At 52.5% G+C, this 20,047-nt stretch overlaps 1 protein-coding gene and 1 long non-coding RNA gene across 12 annotated transcripts; one reads left to right on the top strand and one right to left on the bottom strand.

Annotated features, from left to right (window-relative positions):
• Positions 1–3,425: 3,425 nt before the first annotated feature.
• Positions 3,426–19,443, top strand: Rgs14 (regulator of G protein signaling 14). Of its 11 annotated transcripts, none has more exons than XM_087194761.1 (16): positions 3,426–3,649; positions 10,989–11,010; positions 11,181–11,359; positions 11,714–11,806; positions 11,889–12,032; positions 12,439–12,582; positions 12,749–12,860; positions 13,199–13,311; positions 13,728–13,937; positions 15,710–15,786; positions 15,996–16,140; positions 16,228–16,309; positions 16,419–16,465; positions 16,548–16,662; positions 18,321–18,429; positions 19,190–19,443. In XM_087194761.1, the coding sequence occupies exons 1-16, from the start codon at positions 3,605–3,607 to the stop codon at positions 19,269–19,271; spliced, it is 1,719 nt and encodes a 572-aa protein (XP_087050887.1). In that variant the 5' UTR covers positions 3,426–3,604; the 3' UTR covers positions 19,272–19,443. The 11 variants fall into 11 exon arrangements, with proteins under 11 accessions (XP_087050887.1, XP_087050892.1, XP_087050886.1 ...); XM_087194766.1 differs by having other exon boundaries at positions 18,325–18,429; positions 19,190–19,313; XM_087194760.1 differs by lacking the exon at positions 19,190–19,443 and adding an exon at positions 18,843–19,131.
• Positions 13,167–16,275, bottom strand: LOC147822933 (uncharacterized). The gene is made up of 3 exons (XR_015444754.1): positions 16,196–16,275; positions 15,119–15,196; positions 13,167–13,324 (listed from the first exon to the last, which is right to left on the bottom strand). It is a non-coding gene; the product is annotated as an uncharacterized LOC147822933 (long non-coding RNA).
• Positions 19,444–20,047: the final 604 nt, after the last annotated feature.

The raw sequence follows: 20,047 nt of genomic DNA, 5'->3' as shown, positions 1-20,047 counted from the left end.
CAACAGTTTGCAACACATGAGAAGTATGGTGTGAGAGGGAGACTGGCTGAGGCCAAAACTGAAAGAGACTTCAATTTCCAGTTAAGCAACATGGTCTTTTTACAGAATTCAGTGGGGTGACATTAAGAATTTCAGTATCCTGGCTACAATGAGAAGAGCCTGGAGGGGAGTCTGGTAGGAAGACTGAATTCATTATGACCAGATAAGAGAGGGCAAAGCCTAAGCCAAGGAGGTCTCCACCAGGGAAGAGGATCAAAAGTCTCAGTCAGATTAGACATCAGTAACTATTCTGTGGGAAGCCAGTGAGACAGAAGTTGAGAACACTGTTCTATGGGGTAGAAATATTCCAGTACTCTGGTGGAGAAAACTCAATGAGGAGTCCCAGGGTTAGCTGGAGTCTCTGCGGCAGCAATGTGGTTAGAGCTGAAATTGGCATCCCTGGTGGAGAATTGACAGAGGTGTCTCTGCAGTAGCAGGAGAGGACAGATTGAGGAGGGGATCCCTGTGACTAGGCTTTGAGGGGAGGAAGATGAGCTGTTGACCCCTGGCCTAGTGGGGGCTCAGGCTCAGGTCCCAGCACCTAGAACACACATCTTAGCAGATCTCTAACATGATGATGATGTATAGCCTCAGACAACTCACTTCTCTCTGAGCCTCTGTAAAACATAAATGATGAGCACCACTCACAAATGATTTTGAGGATCAAATAGTCTTGTCAGGAGAAGACCCTGGGAACTGAAAACACTCTTTAAGTCCTAGGCCTGAATCCATGGCACAGCAGACTGGCAGTCTCCACTCACGTCACATACTCTACAACCCTCTCATAGGCATTTTTTTTTGGTACTGGGGATCGAACTTGGGTCCTTGTGCTTGGGAGGCAGGTGGAGGAACCACTGAGCTAAATCCCCAGCCCAAAAAGTGCTATTTGAGGCAGAGGTGGTTCCTGATAATTTTGATAAGTAAAATTTCTTTCCAGATGTAATTTTTTTTTTTTTGGTACTGGGGATTGAACTCAGGACCTTGTGTTTTGAGGCTGGCCACGGAACCACTGAGCTACCCCACACACACATAGGCACTTTAATAAGACTACTATTGGCAATGTTCCAAGGCCAAAAGTAATACCATCCCCAACCCGTAACAAGCACCAAGTCTGACTGAATCCTTCAGTCTGTGCGGCCTGCACCAAGTGTCTAGAAAGAGGTGAAAAGAGGAGTAGGAAAAGAGGTATATTAATTAAGGCCATAAAAGCTGCTATAACAAGTAAATCCTGGCCAGGCATGGTGGTGTATGCCTGTAATCCCAGCACTGGGAGGCTGAGACAGGAAGATTGCTGTGAGTTTGAGGCCAGCTTGGGCTACATAGTGAGTTCAAGGCCAGTCTGAACTATGCAGTGAGACCCTGTCTCAAAAAACCAAAGTAATTAATTAATTAATTAATTAAATACAAAACAAGTAAGTCCTAATGTGTACAACAGCTCAAAGAATTTATTTCCAGAGAGCTGTCCTAACTGTACAAACCTTGTGCTCCAGGCTGGCGATGGCATGCCTCCTTACACTATTGCACAGAATTAAATTCTTCCATTTATGACTCCACAGTTCCACTGGGCCTCATCATGTTCTGTATCCAGCCAGCTGAGGCAGAAAGAGAGCTCATAGCAAACACCTGGTTTTTCATAGCCTTGGCTCAGAAATGACACAGCTTCTCCCTTCACATTCAATTGATGAGAACCAGTCACAGGGCCGCACTTGAGTGCAAGGGAGCCTGGGAAATTAATCTTAGCCATGTGCCTAGGAGGAGGAGGACATGAATTGGTAGTGAAGACCTACCATTAAAAAGTTCAGGTTCCAAGGGGCCGGGGATTTAGCTCAGTGGTTCCACCACTTGCCTCGTAAGTGAAAGATCCAGAGTTCAATTCCCCCCGGTACAAAAAAAAACCACACACACACACACAAGAAAAAGTTCTGGTCACAGCCTTAGAAGAGGGCAGTAGGGCCACAAATAGATTATGAAGTAGGTGTTGCCTTGATTGTATAAAAGAAGTAACCCAAACCAGAGTGGTGGGTAACTTGATGTCTCTAGGTAACCCTATGCTTAGAGTAAAATATAAATCCTTGTAATGGGAATGTGCAAGTGTAAGAAGAAAACAACTTGAGGACTCTGGTTAAATGATCTGAGATTACCTGAGGCTGGATTAGGTGTGAGGCTAGGGAGCCAACCTTCAGCTAGCAGAACTTACTATGCTACAATGTGTCTCCCTAAAATTCATATATTTTGACACATTAACAACAATATGATGGTATTTGGAGATATTTATTAGATTAAGTCTATGGGAGGTAATTAGGTCATGAGTAGAGGTAACTTATGATAGGATTCATGCCCCTAAAATAAGATAGCATGGTGCCTGTTTCCTCTCTCTCTCTCTCTCTCTCTCTCTCTCTCTCTCTCTCTCTCTCCTCTCTGCAACATGAGGACATAGCAAAAAGAAAGCCATCTGCAAACCAGGAAGAGAGACTTTACTAGACACAGGATCTGCCTACACCTTGATCTTGGACATCCTAGCCTTCAGAACTGTAAGAAATACATATTATATACGTGCTGCCGAAGTGAGCACAAGAAATACATATTGTTAAGCCGCTTAGTCTATGGTGTTTTTCTTCTAGCAGCCTGAGCTGCTACAACAAGATGGTGTTTCTATGTGAGTGAGTACGAATATATACATGTCATTGGCATAGCTGTATCTGATCACTCCCCTATTCAGGTAGAATGAGTGCATACCTGATTACACATGTCAGTGGGGCGTCTGAGTACACACACCTGTGTGCAGGTATGCCTGTCACATGTGCCTGTCACAGAGACTGTGTATGCACAGGACTGAGTGCCCAGCTGCCCCTTATAGGGAAGAGCATTTGTGTTTATGACATGCACACCTGAGTCCACCTGTCTGCATACCTGGGCACATGCACAGATGAAAGCCTCTAGCCATCTGGAATTAGGGGTAGTAACTGTGCACATGCCCAACTGCCTAGGGCAGTGGTGCTGAGCATGCACATACCTGGCACACAGTAGGGATAAGATAAGTATGTGCTGAGTAAAGTACATGTGCAGATGTTCAGGACCAGTGCACATGTGTGCATGTCCATAGGAACCTCTGCCAGAGTGCCAGATACAAAGGTGCCTAGTTGTGTGACAATGCACTTCTGTGTGCTCACACATGAAGTTGGAGCTCCCTAGCAAAGGCAGACCAGGATGGGCTCTTCACTGGGCACAGGGAAGACTCTGCTGTCTGTTGGTGCCTCCTTGGGGTGCTGCCAACAGTGCGTTGGTGGTATGTGCATGTGTGCGTGCGTGTGTGTGTGTGTGCGTGTGTGTAGGAAGAGGCGTTCGCTCTCTTAGACTTTGCTTCTTTCTGTGGTTTGGTTTCTATAGAGACACTTCCTGTGGCAGAGAAAAGAGGTAGTGAGCTGGTGTTTCAGGATGTGAGGGCCCGCAGGAGAAGACGGGCTCACTCTGCTGCCTGCCCACCATCGTGCACTCTCTGGCCGGCTCTACCCACAGTCCCCATGGTGGGCTGCCCCCACGGCGGGGACCCGTGATCAGCAGCGGCATGCCAGGGAAACCCAAGCACCTGGGTGTCCCCAACGGGCGCATGGTGAGTGTGGGCTCTGGGCCAGGGCCATGAGGAAGGGTGGGCACGCCCAGGAGACACACCCGGCAGGACCAAGCAAGAGGCCACAGCTACTGGTGGGTGGGAGAAGTTGGGCAAAGACAGCTGCAGGCAGTGGACTCCGGTCCCCTCATTCCAAGACTCTTCCAGATATCCTTGCTAGGACCCTGATGCAACCCAGGGGAATGAGACCAGAGCAAAGAGGACACAGGCTTCTGGTCCAGGATGTAAGTTGGACAACCTACTACTGGCCTCATCTTGAGCTGCCTGCATCTCAGAGTAGCAGGGAGACCTGCTATGCTCCTGGCCCCGGTCCATCTCCACTATGTCCCAAGCCCCATCTTATTTGGCCTCTTCCCTCCCCTCCTCATCCTGTACCCTGGGTGCACAAGGTCAGGTCAGGGGCTGCTTACTCTAGCTAGACCTGCTCTGGGGGGATTCCTGCTAGAACTAGTGTTCTTTGGACAGCGTGGGATGGGTCAGCAAAATCAGGCCAGGTTGAACAGCTCCTGTTTATTTCTCAGCCTCCAGGAAGAGCAGAGGTAGCTAAATACTAGGGTGCTGTCACTTCACCCTCTACAGCCTCTCCCTGGCTGCTCAACTCCTGAGCCAAGCTGCCATCGGAGGGTCTGGCTCATCTCATTCATTTAGCAGATGGGGCAGGGTCCTGGATCACTTGGCAGCGGCCCTCTGAACAAGCTCAGGAAGGACAGATAATGTTCTGCTCCCCCCACTAGGTCCCAGTCTAGCACCATGAGACAAGCCAGTAGATTCAGAGAAACCTGGTCCCAGTCCCAACTGGGTTATCCCTTACTATTAGGCATCCTCCTCTGTAAAATGAGGAGATTGGAATGGATCACAGTCTTATTGAGATGACTAAATGGGATGATGAATAAGAGGTCCTTGACCCCTTGTGAGGGCTGCACAAATACCAGCCCAATACTCCCTGCACTTTCAGCCCATCTTCAAAGACCTCCTGCCTCACCAAGAAGCTGAGCCACCCCTGTCCCCACTCCTACCTCCAATTCCCAAGACCTATCTCCATCTCTCCTTCCAGGACCCTTTTATTGCCCAGCTCCAGGCTAGCAAGTCCTCCAAAGCCACCTCATCAAAGCCCCCCATCTCACTGTCTGTACCACCAACCTAACTTTGAAAGTTAAGAAGAACTCCTGTGCTTTGCTTTCTGCCCCAGAGGGGTGATGTTTGACTTGCCCTTCCCCAAGTATCCAGGCCACAAAGCCAGGGAGGAGCAGCCCAGGCCCACAGGAGAGCAGCTAGACTGATGCTTCTGAATCAGTGCCTAGAGCTGCAGGGCAGCTGACGGGGCTGGGAGAGAGACTAGCCTCTGTCCCTCCTGCATCAGCCTGTGGCATCCCTGTCCAAAAGTCATTCCAAGTAGGAAGACACCTCTGCTCTGCCCAGTCCTGTTTAGCCCCCTGAGACACCCCAGCTCCTCTCTGCAACTGTCACCCAAGTTTATCTTTGCCCTTCCTTGACTTGTTCCAAACTCTCTGTGCCACTTCTTGCAGGGCACTGAGCAGCTTCCTAAGTTCATGCTTGGCTTGGGCAGGGAAGGGCGAACAGGCATTGATGACTTTGACAGGGATGTGGATGGAGAGGCACCTGCAGGCCAAGTGTCTGCTTTCTTCCAGGAATTAACTGCCTGGCTCTGGTCCTCCCCTCCTCCCACTGTCCTCATCTCTCATCCTCCATTCCCTGTGAGGCAGCTTCAATTATTTGCCTTGTCTTTCTGCCACTCAGCTTGTCAAGCAGTCGCAATGAAACCTGTCACTTAGAGACAGCTCCCAGCCCCTCCCAGAGATGTCTTCATATGGCTCCAACTGTCACCTCATTTGTGCGTTCACTCATTCATTGAACAACTCCTCCTTCTGGTCTATGCTATATCTATCCTAGATGCCAAAGACCCAGGCTGGTCAGCCTGGCCCCTCCCCACCCCACCAGCTCCAAGGCTGTTGGCAAAAACAAAACACATGGGCAAAAATACTAAAATAAAATTCGGGTTTGGGTAAGAGCTGCAGGTCAGGAATAGAGAAAGCCTGGGGGGGACGTGGCAAAGAGAACTAACTTTACTAAGTACATCTGCCAGAGACGATTCTTAAAGAGTACACGGGTCAGAGAGTGGAATGGCCTGGGAAGAAACCTGTGTGTGGAAAAATGCAGAGTGGGTGTAGGGGGACATGCCCCAAGGGGAGGCTTCCAGAGGGTAGTTATTACATCCTGTGTCTGTCGTTGGGCCCTTGACAGTACTTCCCTCCTGGCAAGGAAAACTTGGAACCCAAGTGCCCTATCTCCTTGTGTTCTTGGTTTCTGGCTCAGGGCCATGCACTCCATTGCAAGGTGTCTTTAGAGAGGAGCTAAGGTACAGGACATGGTGGCACACACATATAATTCCAGTACTCTAGGAGGCTGAGGCAGGAGGATAGCCAAGTTTGAACCCAGCTTGGGCAACTTGGCAAGACCCAGTCTCAAAATGAAAAATAAAACATGACTGAGGATGTAGTTCAGGTGAAAGGCCTAGGTTCAATCTCCAGAGGGAAGGAGGGAAGGAAGGAGAGAGGGAGAAAGGAGGGGCTAGGGGTCAGCTTCACAGGGCTGGCTCAGGCTAAAGTGAACAGGCACCCAGGGCTTCATGTGAACATCCTCAGAGAGCATCTGGGGTCCTCTGTTTCATTGAGGATGGAATAAGACAATGGTACAGGTGCCCAGGACAGAAGATGTTCAATAAATCACCCTCCCGTGGAGGTTGTACCTCTCTATGGGCACAACTCATGAGGAGGAGCCCCTGGGCTCTTCATCACCAATTGGCCTTGGCCACCTATGCCCCAAAGGCTAAGGCCCTAGTGATCCAAGCTCCCCTGTCCACAAAGGGAAGCAGGGTGGAGAGGTGGGGACAAGGCCTCAGGATCCAGAGACAGGCAAACTTGGGTTCTAATCTCAGCTCTGCCACTTCCCAACTGTGTGAGGTCTTTGGGCCTCAGTTTCTTCATCTGTGAAATGGGGGTAATAATACCTGCTGCAGAAGATAAACATGTAAGGATGGAGAGAGAATGTGGATGTAGGCCACCAGGGAGTATCTATCACACAGTTGGAGCTCAGGAAAATTGGAGCCTCATCATCTCCATTGTATCTTCAGGTGCCAGTGACTCCCTCAGGGCTCACTTCCTAAAAACAAACCATGGCAAACTGAAGCCTGACTGAGGATCAGAAGTGTCACTGGCCACCACATCCTTCCTCGCCCTTTCTTCCCCTTTTCTTTCATTCACTCACCACTTCTCCTCAGGCAGGCAGAGGAGGGGGGCAAAGCCAGTCCTGCTCAACACAACTTCCCTGGGCCTGTGCAGGCCAGAGCCCTGGCCAGCAAACATCTGGACTCATCTATATGATCTGCTCTCCACCTGGGGGAGCGTAGAGGTGGGAGGCAGATAGGGCCAATGCCTGGTGCTTTCACATGGCTCATGCAGGGTGGGGTGGGTCCTCATTCAACTGTGCCTCACAGCAGCCCCAGAAAATTGGGAATTCGGAGTCCCATGCTACCCACGAGGAAACTGAGGCTCAGCAAAGAGAAAGTATTTGCCCCTCAATGCCAGAACAGGAACTGGACTACCTTCCTCCCAATTCTCCTCCCAACTATTCCTCCCAACTCTAGATTTCTGTCCCTACAGATAGCTCAGTCTCAACTATGCTATCAACAACTAGTGGGGCAACTGGAGCTAGGAACTTTGTGTGGTATGAAGAAAGAAGAACTTGAGCCTTTGTGGTGAAGGAGGTGCTGGGCCAGGACCCCGAGGGCTCTTAGGAGCACTGGTTATGAAAGGAAATGGGTGACTCTGAGCAGAGTTCATATGCACTCTCTGCCCCCACCAGGCCTGTCCTCCAGGAGCTCCTAGACTAGCAGGGGACACCCAGACCTGGTGGGGATAGGTATGGCTGGAGGGAAGAATGAGAGAATGACTGATGCCCATGAGCAGGATCTTGGAGCACTTTGAAGGATGCCAAGGTAGATTCTCAACCAGAGAAAACAACAAAGCATGAAGCAGGAATGTGGTGGGATGTGGAGAAAGAGAAAAGTTAAAGTAAAGGTTGGTGGTGAGAGAGAGGGGAAAGAGTGAAGCTGGAGGGGGAATAGCCAGGTGACTCCACTGGGGGCTGGGAGTGGCCCAGGAATAGGACAGTTAGGACAATGAGGAGAGGTAGGTCCTTGGGAGGATCTGGGAGCCATCTCCACCTGAGGACACAGACATTCAATCCAACACAATATAGAAATAAAACCTCTGAGAGCCAAACAAAATTGGAATGTGGGCTGGCTTCTGCCCTAGCACCTTTCACCATGCTCTGCTCAGGTGACAAAGGAGAGGTTGAGTTAGAGGTGGAAGGGTAGACAGAGGCTCCAGGGTGTGCAGCGTGCCTGAGAGAGGCAAGGCCAGGCAGACACAGCGGGGTGGGGGTGGGGGGACGCCATGGTTCCCAGTGAAACGGTGCGGGGTGACAGAGTCTCTGAAGCTGGGAACAGCTTCAGAGCAGCCCGGGGGAGGAAGAACACTGGCGAGGTGCAGGCAGGTGCAGGACGGGCTTCCAAGGAAGAGAGCAGGCTAAAAAGGATCTGCAGCCCGGAGGTGAAGGGCTTCCTTCCATCCCCCTGTCTGGAAGCTGCCTCCCCTGACTTTTGTCTCCAGGAGCACTGACGTTTGTTGTGGGAGGTGACTCTACTGACAAGGGTCACCTGGGGGGGTGTAAAGGTAGGATGAGAGGATGGGGCTGGGAGAGGACGGGCAGGGTGTGGTGCACCAGGGAGGGAGTCATCCCACGTTCAGCACTCTGCAAACTTTCTCTCCTGCTCAGCAACTGCTTACCTCATGCTCCAGATGGGAGATGAGGCTCAGGGAGGAGCCCAGGGTTATAAAACTAGAAAAAGGCAGGGCTAGGATTTGAATCTGGGTCTTGAAACCCCTAGCACCTGTGTTCTTTTTTCTATGGAAGAAACGGCAAACTTAAATGGCTGGCAGGGTCAACCATCAATACCAGTACAATAGCAATTGTAATGTTGCCTACATTCCAAATAATGTTCAGAGTTCTTTCTGTCTATTTAACTTATTTAATTGAAGTAATCCTTTTAAGTCAGAACCACTATTTGCCAAATATTTAGAGAGGAAGAAACCGAGACACAAAGAGGTTAAGTATTTTTTTCCAAGGTTGCACAGCACAAATTTGAACTCAAGTAGGCTGGGGTAGCTCCTGCCTCATACTGACTCCAAAAGTAACACAGAGGCATCAAACAGGCCCCAGAGCCCTCTGAGGGGAGTGTGAGCCCCTTCTAAGGAAGGTAGTGGCTGATCGGTACCAGCCAAGGTTGCATGCCAGGAAGAAGCCTGGGGTACCTGGAACATCACAGCCTTCAGGAAGACATGGAAAACTGGTATTATGTAAAATCTCTTGATTTTTAAATGAGAGAAGCCCCTTTTACCTTAAAAAAAAAAAAAACAAAAAACCTCTGGGCACCAAGATAATAATAACATCCCATATATCTGCAGGCTCAGTCTCGCTTACAGATGGCTGCTCGGTGACCTGTGTGTTCCTAAGTTGGGAGTGGGGAGCAGAGAAGCAGGGCAGAGGAGGCTTTGGGGGAAAATGTTCCCAGGCATTTCCAGTGGGGATGGAAAGAAGGGACAGGTGATGAAAGTTCCTGTGACAGTGAAAAATGTAGGAGGTGAGAGGGAGGAGAAAATGGGGGATGACTCAGGCCCTGGTGCTAGGAGCCTAGGTGATGGGATGCAAGACAGGGTGCAGGGAAGCTAGCTCAGCTCTCTGGGTCTTTGGGGGACAGGGGCAGAAGGAACTTCCATTTTAGATTGCTAGAGTTTGAATGGCTTGTGGAGCATTTGAGGGAGATGTTAGCAGGAAGTGGGCTACCTGTGGTTGGAGCTGGAAATCTGGGGGGAAGGTATGACAAGGGGCCGGGATGGAGCCATGGAGAAGAGGCTGCCCTGCATGGGTAGGAGATCATGAGGGAGATGGGGGAGCTGCTAGGAAGGTAGGAAGGGCACCCAGAGAAACCACTGCAAAACTCATTTCAAGAGGAGGGTTTTTCTGTTTCATTAATGGCTGGGATTCCCAGAGAAGTCTGAGTTAGTGTGTGTGGTACGGGAGGATGCAGTTGGCTGGTGCAGCAATGCTACTCACAGTGTGTTTCCTGGGCCAGCAGCATCAGTATCATCTGGAGCTCTTTAGAGTAAAGATCCTTAGGCTTCATCCTGGATCTGCTGAACCTGAACTTCTGGAAGTGGGCTCTTTCTGGTCATTCTATGGTAAAACTTGAGAGCCACTGCTCTATACTATAAAAATAATATCCTAGTTGAGCATGATGGCTGAGGCAGGAGAATCATGTTTAAACCCAGGGCCGGGGATTTAGATCAGTGGTTTCACCACCTGCTGCGCAAGCTCAAGGACCCTAGTTCAATCCCCGGTACCAAAAAATAAAAAAATAAAACAAATCTTGGCCTTCATTTGGGCTGGGGATTTAGCTCAGTGGTTTCGCCGCCTGCTGTGTAAGCGCAAGGACATGAGTTTGATCCCTGGTATCAAAAAACAAAACAAAACAAAAACAGCAGGCCATAAGTTCAAGCCCAACCTGGGCAACCTAGTGACTTATCAAGGCCTTATCTCATAAAAAAAAAAAAAGTCCAGGGATATAGCTGAGTGCAAAGGCCCTGGGTTCACCCCTGGGCTGGGATGGAGGCAGAGTATTCTGTGGGGTGGGACCTGTGGGAGATCCTGCATCCCTAGAGGAAACACGTGCAACAAGGAGATCATTGGCTACAGAAACACCTTTTCTTCCTCAAAGTCGACAGCAAGCATTGATAGAGCCTTTGCCACATGGTGGCTGCTGTTCTGTGAGCTATAAATACATCAAACTGACTGGGTCCTCACAACAGCCCTAGGGAGGAAGTTACTAATCTTATCATCATCCCCTATTTACAGATGGAAACCAATAAGTGAATTAATTTACCCAAAGTCACGAAGCTAGTAAGGGACAGAAACAGGATTAAAGTCTGCCGTGTATACTGGGGCTCTCCTAGCAGAGGCTAGGGGTGGCAGGAACCAGGGGCCACCAGATGGTACAGACACTGACACTTGGTAGAAAAGGGCAAGCAAAACCCTGACCAAGCAGTGACTACTGGGGGACACCCAGCACGCCTCTTCGGGGGAGGAGTACACAGTTCCAGCTCTGGGGAAGCCGGGCCCAGAACTGTCCCCTGAAATTACTCCTGGGATTCCGCTCTGACTTTCTACTTCGGGTCTCTTGTAGGTTCTGGCTGTTTCAGATGGAGGTGAGTGACAGAATGTGTGGAGAAGCCCTGGCTGGGGGAGAGGGAAGAGGGAGGTGGGAGTGCTTGGAGACTGTACCTGCAGTGTGGATGCCCACTGGAGGCAGGCTTGGAGCAAGAGGCTGGGGAAATTTCGAAAGGAGGTTCACCCCCACTTATCCATTCCCTTGCAGAGCTGAGCAGCACGGCAGGGTCCCAGGGCCAGGGCGAGGGCCGAGGCAGCTCCCTCAGCATCCACAGTCTCCCCAGTGGCCCCAGCGGCCCCTTCCCCTCTGAGGAGCAGCCTGTAGCCAGCTGGGCCCTGTCCTTTGAGCGGCTGCTGCAAGACCCCCTGGGCCTAGCTTACTTCACTGTAAGCCCTGGGATGGGGAGGGTGGGGAGGGCCTGTAGGTGGCAGATGCCACTGCCTGGGGAGGAGTGGGGGGAGCAGGGCGGTTGGGAAAGGGCACGGATGGAGCTTCAGGCTGGCCAGAAGGGGGGTTCCCTCTCTGTGGGCTCATCTAGACTTTCTTTGGCACCCTCCCTGTTCTCCCAGCTGGGAGCTCTTCTTGGTGTCTCTGTCCTCATTTTCTCTCCCGGGTTCGGGGCCATCTGTCTGTCTGGCCCTATCTGTCTGGCTGGTCTTTGGCTGTGTGTCGGTCCCAACTTCGTCGAACACATCTCCTGATTCAGTCTGTGGTTGATCCCCCCCTCCCGCCCCCTCCAGGAGTTCCTGAAGAAGGAGTTCAGCGCGGAGAATGTGACTTTCTGGAAGGCCTGTGAGCGCTTCCAGCAAATCCCAGCCAGCGACACAGAACAGGTGGGGAAAAGGGGAGTGGGGCAGAGGAATGGGGACCAGGGCCCGGACAATGCTCGACCTCTTCCTGTCGCTCCTCCCTCAGCTAGCTCAGGAGGCCCGCAACATCTACCAGGAGTTCCTGTCCAGCCAGGCGCTGAGCCCGGTGAATATCGACCGACAGGCCTGGCTGGGAGAGGAGGTGCTGACCCAGCCCCGGCCCGATATGTTTCGGGCACAGCAGCTTCAGGTGAGCAGTGCCAAGCGGCCTTTGCTGAGAGGGTGACTTTGAAAGAGGCAGAAAGGGAGCAGAGGTGGAGTCAGATCCCGGGGCGGAGCCTGAGCGGCCAGAGGGAAGGGGCAATTTCGGGGGCGCGGCTAGAGCCGGACACAGCAGCAGGGTCGGAGTCAGAGGGCCGCTCCAGAGGGGGCGCGGAAGGATGGGTGGGGCGGGGCCTAGCTGAGCTCGGGGCGGGGCCAAGGGCAGGGGCGGGGCTCGACCCCCGGAGCTAACTGTTGGAACTGAGGTGCGGGGAGCAGGGGCTCCATCCCTAGGTTGAGGGAACAGCCACAAGGGCGGCACTTGGGGCGCAAACGGCGCTCAGAGCGCCCACCTACCCGGACCCAGGCTCGGCAGCTCTGCACTTGCTCAACAGATCTTCAACTTGATGAAGTTCGACAGCTACGCGCGCTTCGTCAAATCCCCGCTGTACCGAGAGTGCCTCCTGGCCGAGGCCGAGGGGCGCCCCTTGAGGGAACCTGGCTCCTCGAGCGTGGGCAGCCCTGACGCCACGAGGAAGGTGCGGACAAGGAGAGGTGGGAGGCGGGGGTCCAATGACGGTCTGCAGGAGAGCACCTCCTATCCTCCCCACCCCCTGGGCGCCGACCTGCGGGTGTCAGCCTAGGACAGACATTGCCCGAGGGCGAGACCCCAGCCCGGCACCGGCGCCTTCTCTGTACCCGCAGAAGCCGAAGCTGAAGCCTGGGAAGTCGCTGCCCCTGGGCGTGGAGGAATTGGGGCAGCTGCCCCTGTCTGAAGGTCTCGGAGGCCGCTCACTCCGCAAATCCTTCCGCAGAGGTGAGGGTAGGAGTAGGCCACAGAGATGGGTGGAGGATGCCCCTTCCTCCCACTTGACCCTCCCAGTCTTAAGCCTTTAAAAAAAGAAAAGAAAAGAAAAGAAAAGAAAAGAAAGAAACACACATCCCTGAGGGCACCTCATTCTCCTGGGTGGTTTGTTCCCAGGCTAGACCCTAGAAGTTTGGGGGTCTCCCGTGGTAGCTACATTTCCGGGGACCACACCACATTGCCCCTGCAGGAAGGCTAGGAGCAAGGGCCACCGGAAGCGGGAGGGGCCCCTGCAGAGGGGTGGGTGAGGAGTGGAGGGCCTGTGCCTGTTCACTGCTCCTCTCCTCTAGAGCTGGATGGCAGGGCCACAAACATGGCCTTACGCCGAGAATCACAGGGCTCCCTCAATTCTTCGGCCAGTCTGGACCTTGGTTTCCTTGCTTTCGTCAGCAACAAATCTGAGGTGAGCCGACTGCCTGGGGAAACAACAAGGTACATTCTGGATTAGGGCCACTGCTCGCCGTTTGTGTGGTGCCTGTCATTCTCAGCCAGTGTCCTCACTTCCATTTCCAGCTTGCTCTACGTAGCTAATTTCTCACCCTTGTTTTCCTCCTGTCCTCTTGCATGTGGTAGGCACACATCCTCATCTAGCAGAAATGTGTGCATGTGCAGGTCTCAGGTATATACAACATGTGTGTGGGCGTCAGTGCAAGAACCTGTCCACCCACTTGCTTGTGCAAACCTATGTTCCAGTAGGACACATCTTTGCCTGCTTCCAAGTATGTCCTTGGACGTGTGTGCCCCAGTGAGCTTACCTGTCTTTGTACCTGTCTGTGTGCCTTTGCATATATACCCAAACACTCCCTCCACTCCTGCCAGTATCAGAGCCACCGAAAGAGCCTCGGGAGCACTGAAGGTGAGAGTGAAACCAGGCCAGGGAAGTACTGCTGCGTGTACCTGCCCGATGGTACAGCTTCCTTGGCTCTGGCTCGACCTGGTCTCACCATCCGTGAGATGCTGGCAAGCATCTGTGAGAAACGAGGCCTCTCTCTACCTGACATCAAAGTCTACCTGGTGGGCAGTGAGCAGGTATGAACCTGACCTGGCCCTAACTCTGACCCTCCTGATCCTGACCCCACTCCATCCTGTACCAATCCTAAATCAAACCCTTTTCCCTGTCATCACCCCTTTCCTAACTCCAGCCTGCACCACAAACCCACAACCCCACCCCAGCCCTATGGCCAACTCTAAATCAACTCCAGCACCAACTCCGCACTCAAACTTGGACATCACCCATATCCCACAAAAATCCTTTCCTTTAGGGCCGGGAATTTAGCTCAGTGGTTTCGCCACCTGCCTTGCAAGCGCAAGGGCCTGAATTCAATCCCCGGTACCAAAAAATGGTACTTGATGATCTTGAGGGAGGTAAAGCCTGGCAAAAGTCACTAATGAATCTGGGATTTTCCTCATTACTCCCACAGTTCAGACTGTCGTCTCTTTGAAATTTCCATGTGCAGGGAGCCCTCACCTCCTCTGCCACCAGAGTCATCCAGCTATGCCTAACCCCTGAACAACTTTCCTCTGGATACAAATTAGCATTAAGCTCTAAAGAGGTGTTTAAGGGAAATCTCTTTAAATTGAACCATCCAGTAAGGGGATCTAAAGGAACAGTACTGCATTCCATGGAGACCATCAGGATTTCATTCACCTAGTAGTCAAGTCCTAAGGCCCTGCCAAGGTGGATGAGCAGAAGGACTCAGACCCAGGCTCTGCTATCCAGGCCCACAGTCTGGAGGTGAATCAGGCAAAAGGTGATTAGGGAGGAGGAATCAAAACCTCTTTCGGGGAAGGCTTTGGCTGGTGTCTGGAAGGCTTCATGAAAGAAGCAAGAATTGATGAGGATAGGGAGGAATGTGCCTGGCAGAGCTGTGGCAGAAGATATTCCAGGCAGAGGGAACAGCTTAAGCAAAGGACTGGAGGTGGGTACTTGTAGGACCTGTTCAGGAACCAGGAGCGTGGGAATGTGAGAGTAGCAGGGGAGGCACTGTGCCCACTGTCTCAGGCCACCAGAGCAGCCGCCAGCAGCCCAGATGGGCATGCGTACCTGCTAAATATAACTTCACCACCCACACTCCACCTGTCTCTGCTGCACAACACAGGCTTACTGTCTGGGAGAGGCTTCCCCCTCCCTCCCACCACCCCCTCCCAGGGCTGTCACAGACAGTGAGGCCTCTAGGGGGTGAGCATTGCTACCGTTACTATTTACGTACATAGTTGTGTGTGAGGCACTGTGCCAGTGCTCCACATCTTTCTGGCCTCACAGCAGTCTTAGGTGATGGATGCCTTTTCTGCAGTGAGAAGACAAGGGGTAGCCTTGGTAAGGAGGGGATGGAGAGGTGGACAAATGTTAAAAAAGGGACAAGGCCTGGGTAACTGACCACAGGAGGGTGGTGAGGAAAGAAATGTAACTAGCTGGTTGGATTTCTCATGACTGAGAGTCAGGGGCAGCTGTCCAGGAGGCAGATCTGACCAGTAATCCAGGACCTAATCCTGCCTCTTACCAAAGCACCCCACCATTCCATTTCATGCCCACCACACCCTTCTGTTTCCCATAACTCTAGTCCTTTCCAAGCTTCCTCCAGCATTCTTGCCACTTTTCTTATTAGCTTGGTCTTATTAATCTCCAACACCAGCCTGGTTCCCTACTCCATCTGCCCCTGTACAACTGTCCTACCCACTTCCCTCTGATTTTTAGGGAACCCATTGGAGAGCGCAGGAGAAAGTGAAGGTGGTGCCCAAAGGCCCCCAGGGGTGGCTCAGGGTGGGAGGAGGGATTCTTAGACCCTGCCTGGCATCTGCAGAAGCCCCTGGTCCTGGATCAGGATTGTACTGTGCTGGCGGACCAGGAAGTTCGGCTGGAGAACAGGATCACCTTCGAGTGAGTGTGCACCCCCAGGCTGTGTCTGGAGTCCTACACTGCTTCAACTTGGTTCTGCTACTGGTCTCCCCAGCTTTCCTCAGGCCCCACCCCCTGGGTTCAAACCCCACCCCAAGACAGTTTCACCCTCCTGGTTCCATCTCTGCCCACTCTGGGCCTGTCCTGGGAGGGCTGCAGGAGACGGGGGCTGGCTCTCCGCCCCTCTGCAGCCCAGGGGTCCTGTGCAGGCTTGAGTTGGCGGTGCTGGAACGCGTGGTACGGATCTCTGCAAAGCCCACCAAGCGGCTGCAGGAAGCGCTGCAGCCCATTCTGGCAAAGCACGGCCTGAGCTTGGAACAGGTGGCTCTACACCGGGTAAGCCAAGGGACAGCTGACCAGGGTGGGTGCTGGGTGGTGGGGAGCGGATTACCTGTCCCACAGGCTGCTGACCTCTCCCCGAAGCCAGGTGAGAAGCAGCTGCTGGATCTAGAGAAGCTAGTGAGCTCGGTGGCCACCCAGAGACTGGTTTTGGACACTCCTCCAGGTAGAGGTCACTGGCCCTGGAACTTGACCTCTAGGTGGTATGGCTCTGGCCCAAGAGGATGGGGGTCCAGGCAAGAGGCAGACAACAACAATGGCACTCTCTGTCACAGGTGCAAAGATCTGTGAAGCCAGCAACATGTCCCCCTGCTCCAGCCAGGTAAGCAAGAGCCCTAGGATGCCTTCTTCCACCTGCTAGTTTTCTTCCTCCTCCTGGTTGTGACTGACCCACGTTCTTGTAGGGATGGCCTCCTAGGATCCAGGACAAAGCCACTCATATCTCTACACAGCCCTCCAGTTCTCTGTTGGAGGTGCCCAGTACTGCCACTGGGAAACGGCAGACTTGTGACATTGAAGGTATATTGTGGGGATAGTGGGGACCGGGGACTGGAGAGGCTAGGGAAATGGGGAGGCCTCAGAGAGACTTTAAAGCAGTGGCCTGAGTGCCTTTGGGGCTGGAACAAGAGAGCTGGGGCCATTAGAATTGGAGGGCAAGAAGGACTGCGATAAGGGCCCCAGTGGCCATTGGTGCTGGTCAGGGAGGCAGCAGAACTGAGGAGGGCTAGCACAGGCAGCGATAAGAGAGTATGTCTTGTGACTCTGTGGCTGGACTCAGGCCTGGTAGAGCTGCTGAACCGAGTGCAGAGCTGTGGGGCCCATGACCAGAGGGGCCTTCTTCGAAAAGAAGACCTGGTACTTCCAGAATTTCTGCAGCTGCCTGCCCAACAGTCCAACTCCTTGGAGGCTCCACCACAGACCGAATCAGCTGCCCAGCCCAGTGGGGGATCCTCAGACTCCACTACCCAATCAGCCCTCTGACACCTTAGTCACAGTCCAGGCTGGCTATATGACACCTGTCGGGCCGAGCATGATGTGGGTCCGCTGTGCATGCCCTGTCTGTGCCATGGGTGTCCTTGGCCCTTTCCTGCCATGGGCAGGCCCACAGGAAGAGCCAGGAGGGGATGGACAGGGAACTCAGAGGCTCCATGTCCCACAGCTGCCACCACCTGCTCTCTCCCAATGGGAGGGAGTGGGCCTAGATCCTTGGTGCAGCTGTGCCTAACATGGAGGGGTGGCGTTGGCAGTGCCAGCCTCCTCAGCCTATGCCAAATCTCAGCAGGGAGCAAGAGGAGGGGCTGGCCCCTTCTTAGGGAGTGAATGAGTAAGGCCTGGGGGTGCAGGTGGGCAGCCCCTCCCTATACCCAGAGACTCTACTGTACATATGGATTTTGCAGTTGGCTTGGGGCAGCTGGGCTTGTCCTGGATGTATGATATTGTTATTATAATAATTATTATTATTCTGCCATGAGGTGTGCTCCTTGTGTGTCAGTCTGCTCTGCTTCCCATCCCCCACTACAAACCATACTGCCTCTGTCACCAAGATCAGTGCCAGGAAGTTCTTGGGGACTTCAGGATGTACCTCCTGACTTCCTGTTTTCAGAATCTCTTTTTCTGACTGCATAGAATATGGGGGCAGAGGAGTGCATAAGAGAGACAGATGCCTCCCTCCACTGCAGCTGTGCCCTGGCCATCATCCAGCTGTTGAGGCTCTGGATCTGAATACATCATTCTGGCTGCTGTTCTCTGCTTTGATCTGGGCCCTAGTGCGTCTTTACACACCTAACTGGGGGCTCCTTTGAGTGCATTAAAGGCCTATGTGTGGGCCAGGCATGGTTTCGCATGCCTGTAATCTCAGCATGTGGGAGGCTGAAGCAAAAGGATCATTGTGAGCTTGAGGCCAGCCTGGGATACATGGTGAGTTCAAGGCCAGCCTGAGCTACACTTTTTTTTTTTTTTCTTTTTTGGTACTGGGGATCGAACTCAGGACCTTGTGCTTTTGAGGCAGGTAGCGGAACCACTGAGTTAAATCCCCAGCCCCAGCCTGAACTACATAGCAAGACCCTGTCTCAAAAAACAAAAACAAAACAAAGGCCTATACAGGAGACACTGGTTGTTTTGGGGGAGCAAATTCTCACATGTACCTGCTTTGGCTGGGTGGTTTTTCCTGTCTCCAGGAAGACAGGGGAGCCAGAACCCTACACAGGGAGGGGAAGCAGGGAGGACCTTCCAGAAAGAGGGCCCCCAGCCAATGAGGAGAGAAGCCAAACTTGTCCCAACCCTGAGGTAAGTGCTGCCACAGTGACCTCCAGAGAACCTTACCTGAGAGGTGAGGGAGAACCCTTCCTGCCTCAAACAGTGCAGGCTACACCTGCTGATCCCTCTACCAGGTACTCCTCTACCCTCTATCTTCCCACCCTACTGCTTCCTCTTCCTCTTCAGAATTGGTGGGATAGATCGGTGAGGTTTGGTCCACCTTGCCATCCTCTTCCAGCTTCTGCCTTCTGCCCCCTTAGCCCATTTTATTTGGCTGGGGGCATAAACTTCTAGGTGGGCCTATGATCCAAGCCTGGCCAGTCAGATACTCCATTTTCCTAGCCAATCAGAGTTTGATTCCAGATGTTCCTCAGATTCCAGTTGTTCCAATCAGAATTCCAGTCCTGGTCTTTTTTTGCTATCTCTTTGGGATTTGTACAAAGGACCTTCAGGAAGAGAACCTGCATGAGAATGAAGCCTGCCCAGGATAGCAGGACTGAGAGGTGGAAGGAGATTCCTGACAATGTTCACTCATGCCTAAAATCAACCACTTGTAGACTGTCTCCTTAGCCAAACAAATACACTTTCTGGGCACGTGTATTTGTTTCTAAGACCTGAAACCACAAGAGCCCTGCTTCACTGACCACCTCAGCAGTCTCAAATGGTCTCAGCGAAGCATGCAGGGACAACAGGTCATCAGGCATCCTAACAGGGAATTGCATAGCACTAGGATTGCTGTGTGAGGCCTGGAGTGAGAGGAGGGAAACAGTCATGTCCTTTCTCTGACCAGCTACAGAACTTCCTTCAGACTTCCTGGGACCTGGGACTTCTCCCCTGTGGAAGGACACACCCTTCTACCTGCCTCAGAATAGATGAGTGGGGGCAGCAAGTGAGAGACGGGCCATCTTCCTGACATTGGCAGGCAGATCCTGCAGGCCAAACCCAGCCCTCACCCATCCCTGTACCTCTGTAGGCCCAACAATGATGCCTGTTACCCTGACGGACCAAAGGGGTTGTTTCATGGGAAAAGGGGGTCAAGGCCAGGTGAAGAGCCTCATGGAAGTCAGCTCCTGCAGGGGAGGAACTCACATTTACTGAGTTCTCCAAGATAGATGTGACCCATCCTTTATCTCATCTTCATCTTCGCAACAAACAAGCCAGTGGGATGAAAGCAGGTTTGCAGGAGGGGAAGTGGCTGGCTCAGGGTAATGCACGGATGTTTCTGTGGAGCTTTGCCAGTACTCAGCTGCCTGATGCAGGGACATACTCCAGGGAGGGCCTGTGTGAATAGAAACCTGGGTGAGGACCCAGCGTCCTCTTGGGGGGGGGGACATTGATATGGCTACTTTTTTTTCTTTTTTTGGTACCAAGGATTGATTGAACTTGGGACCTTGCCCTTTCGAGGCAGGCGGTGGAACCACGGAGCTAAATCCCCATCCCAAAATGACTACTTTTTGTGTGGAGTGGGGCAGTTCAGGAGTTTTTGCTAAAAATTTAAATCAGCATGTGACCCTAGGGAATCCCACTAGAGAATCACTCACTCCAGGGATGTGGAGGCCTGGCCCCAAAGGTTATGTGTTACCTGAAAACTGGCAAACAACCACATGTGGACAGGATTTCGGGATAATACACACTGAGACATGTCCAT

Source organism: Heterocephalus glaber, unplaced genomic scaffold, assembly GCF_053883595.1.
Source record: "Heterocephalus glaber isolate CG9 unplaced genomic scaffold, H.glaber_assembly_v1.0 deba00001606, whole genome shotgun sequence".
NCBI lineage: Eukaryota > Metazoa > Chordata > Mammalia > Rodentia > Bathyergidae > Heterocephalus > Heterocephalus glaber.
The sequence above is the reverse complement of the archived record's forward strand: the minus strand, read 5'-3'. Positions and strand labels throughout refer to the sequence as shown.

Bases quoted from the DNA above. Each gene is read 5' to 3' on its own strand.
- Rgs14 (XM_087194758.1), top strand. From the start codon at position 3,605: ATGCCAGGGAAACCCAAGCACCTGGGTGTCCCCAACGGGCGCATG. The intron at 12,583-12,748 runs GTGCGGACAAGG...CTGTACCCGCAG, and splicing joins GCCCTGACGCCACGAGGAAG to AAGCCGAAGCTGAAGCCTGG. The intron at 16,141-16,227 runs GTAAGCCAAGGG...CTCTCCCCGAAG, and splicing joins AACAGGTGGCTCTACACCGG to CCAGGTGAGAAGCAGCTGCT.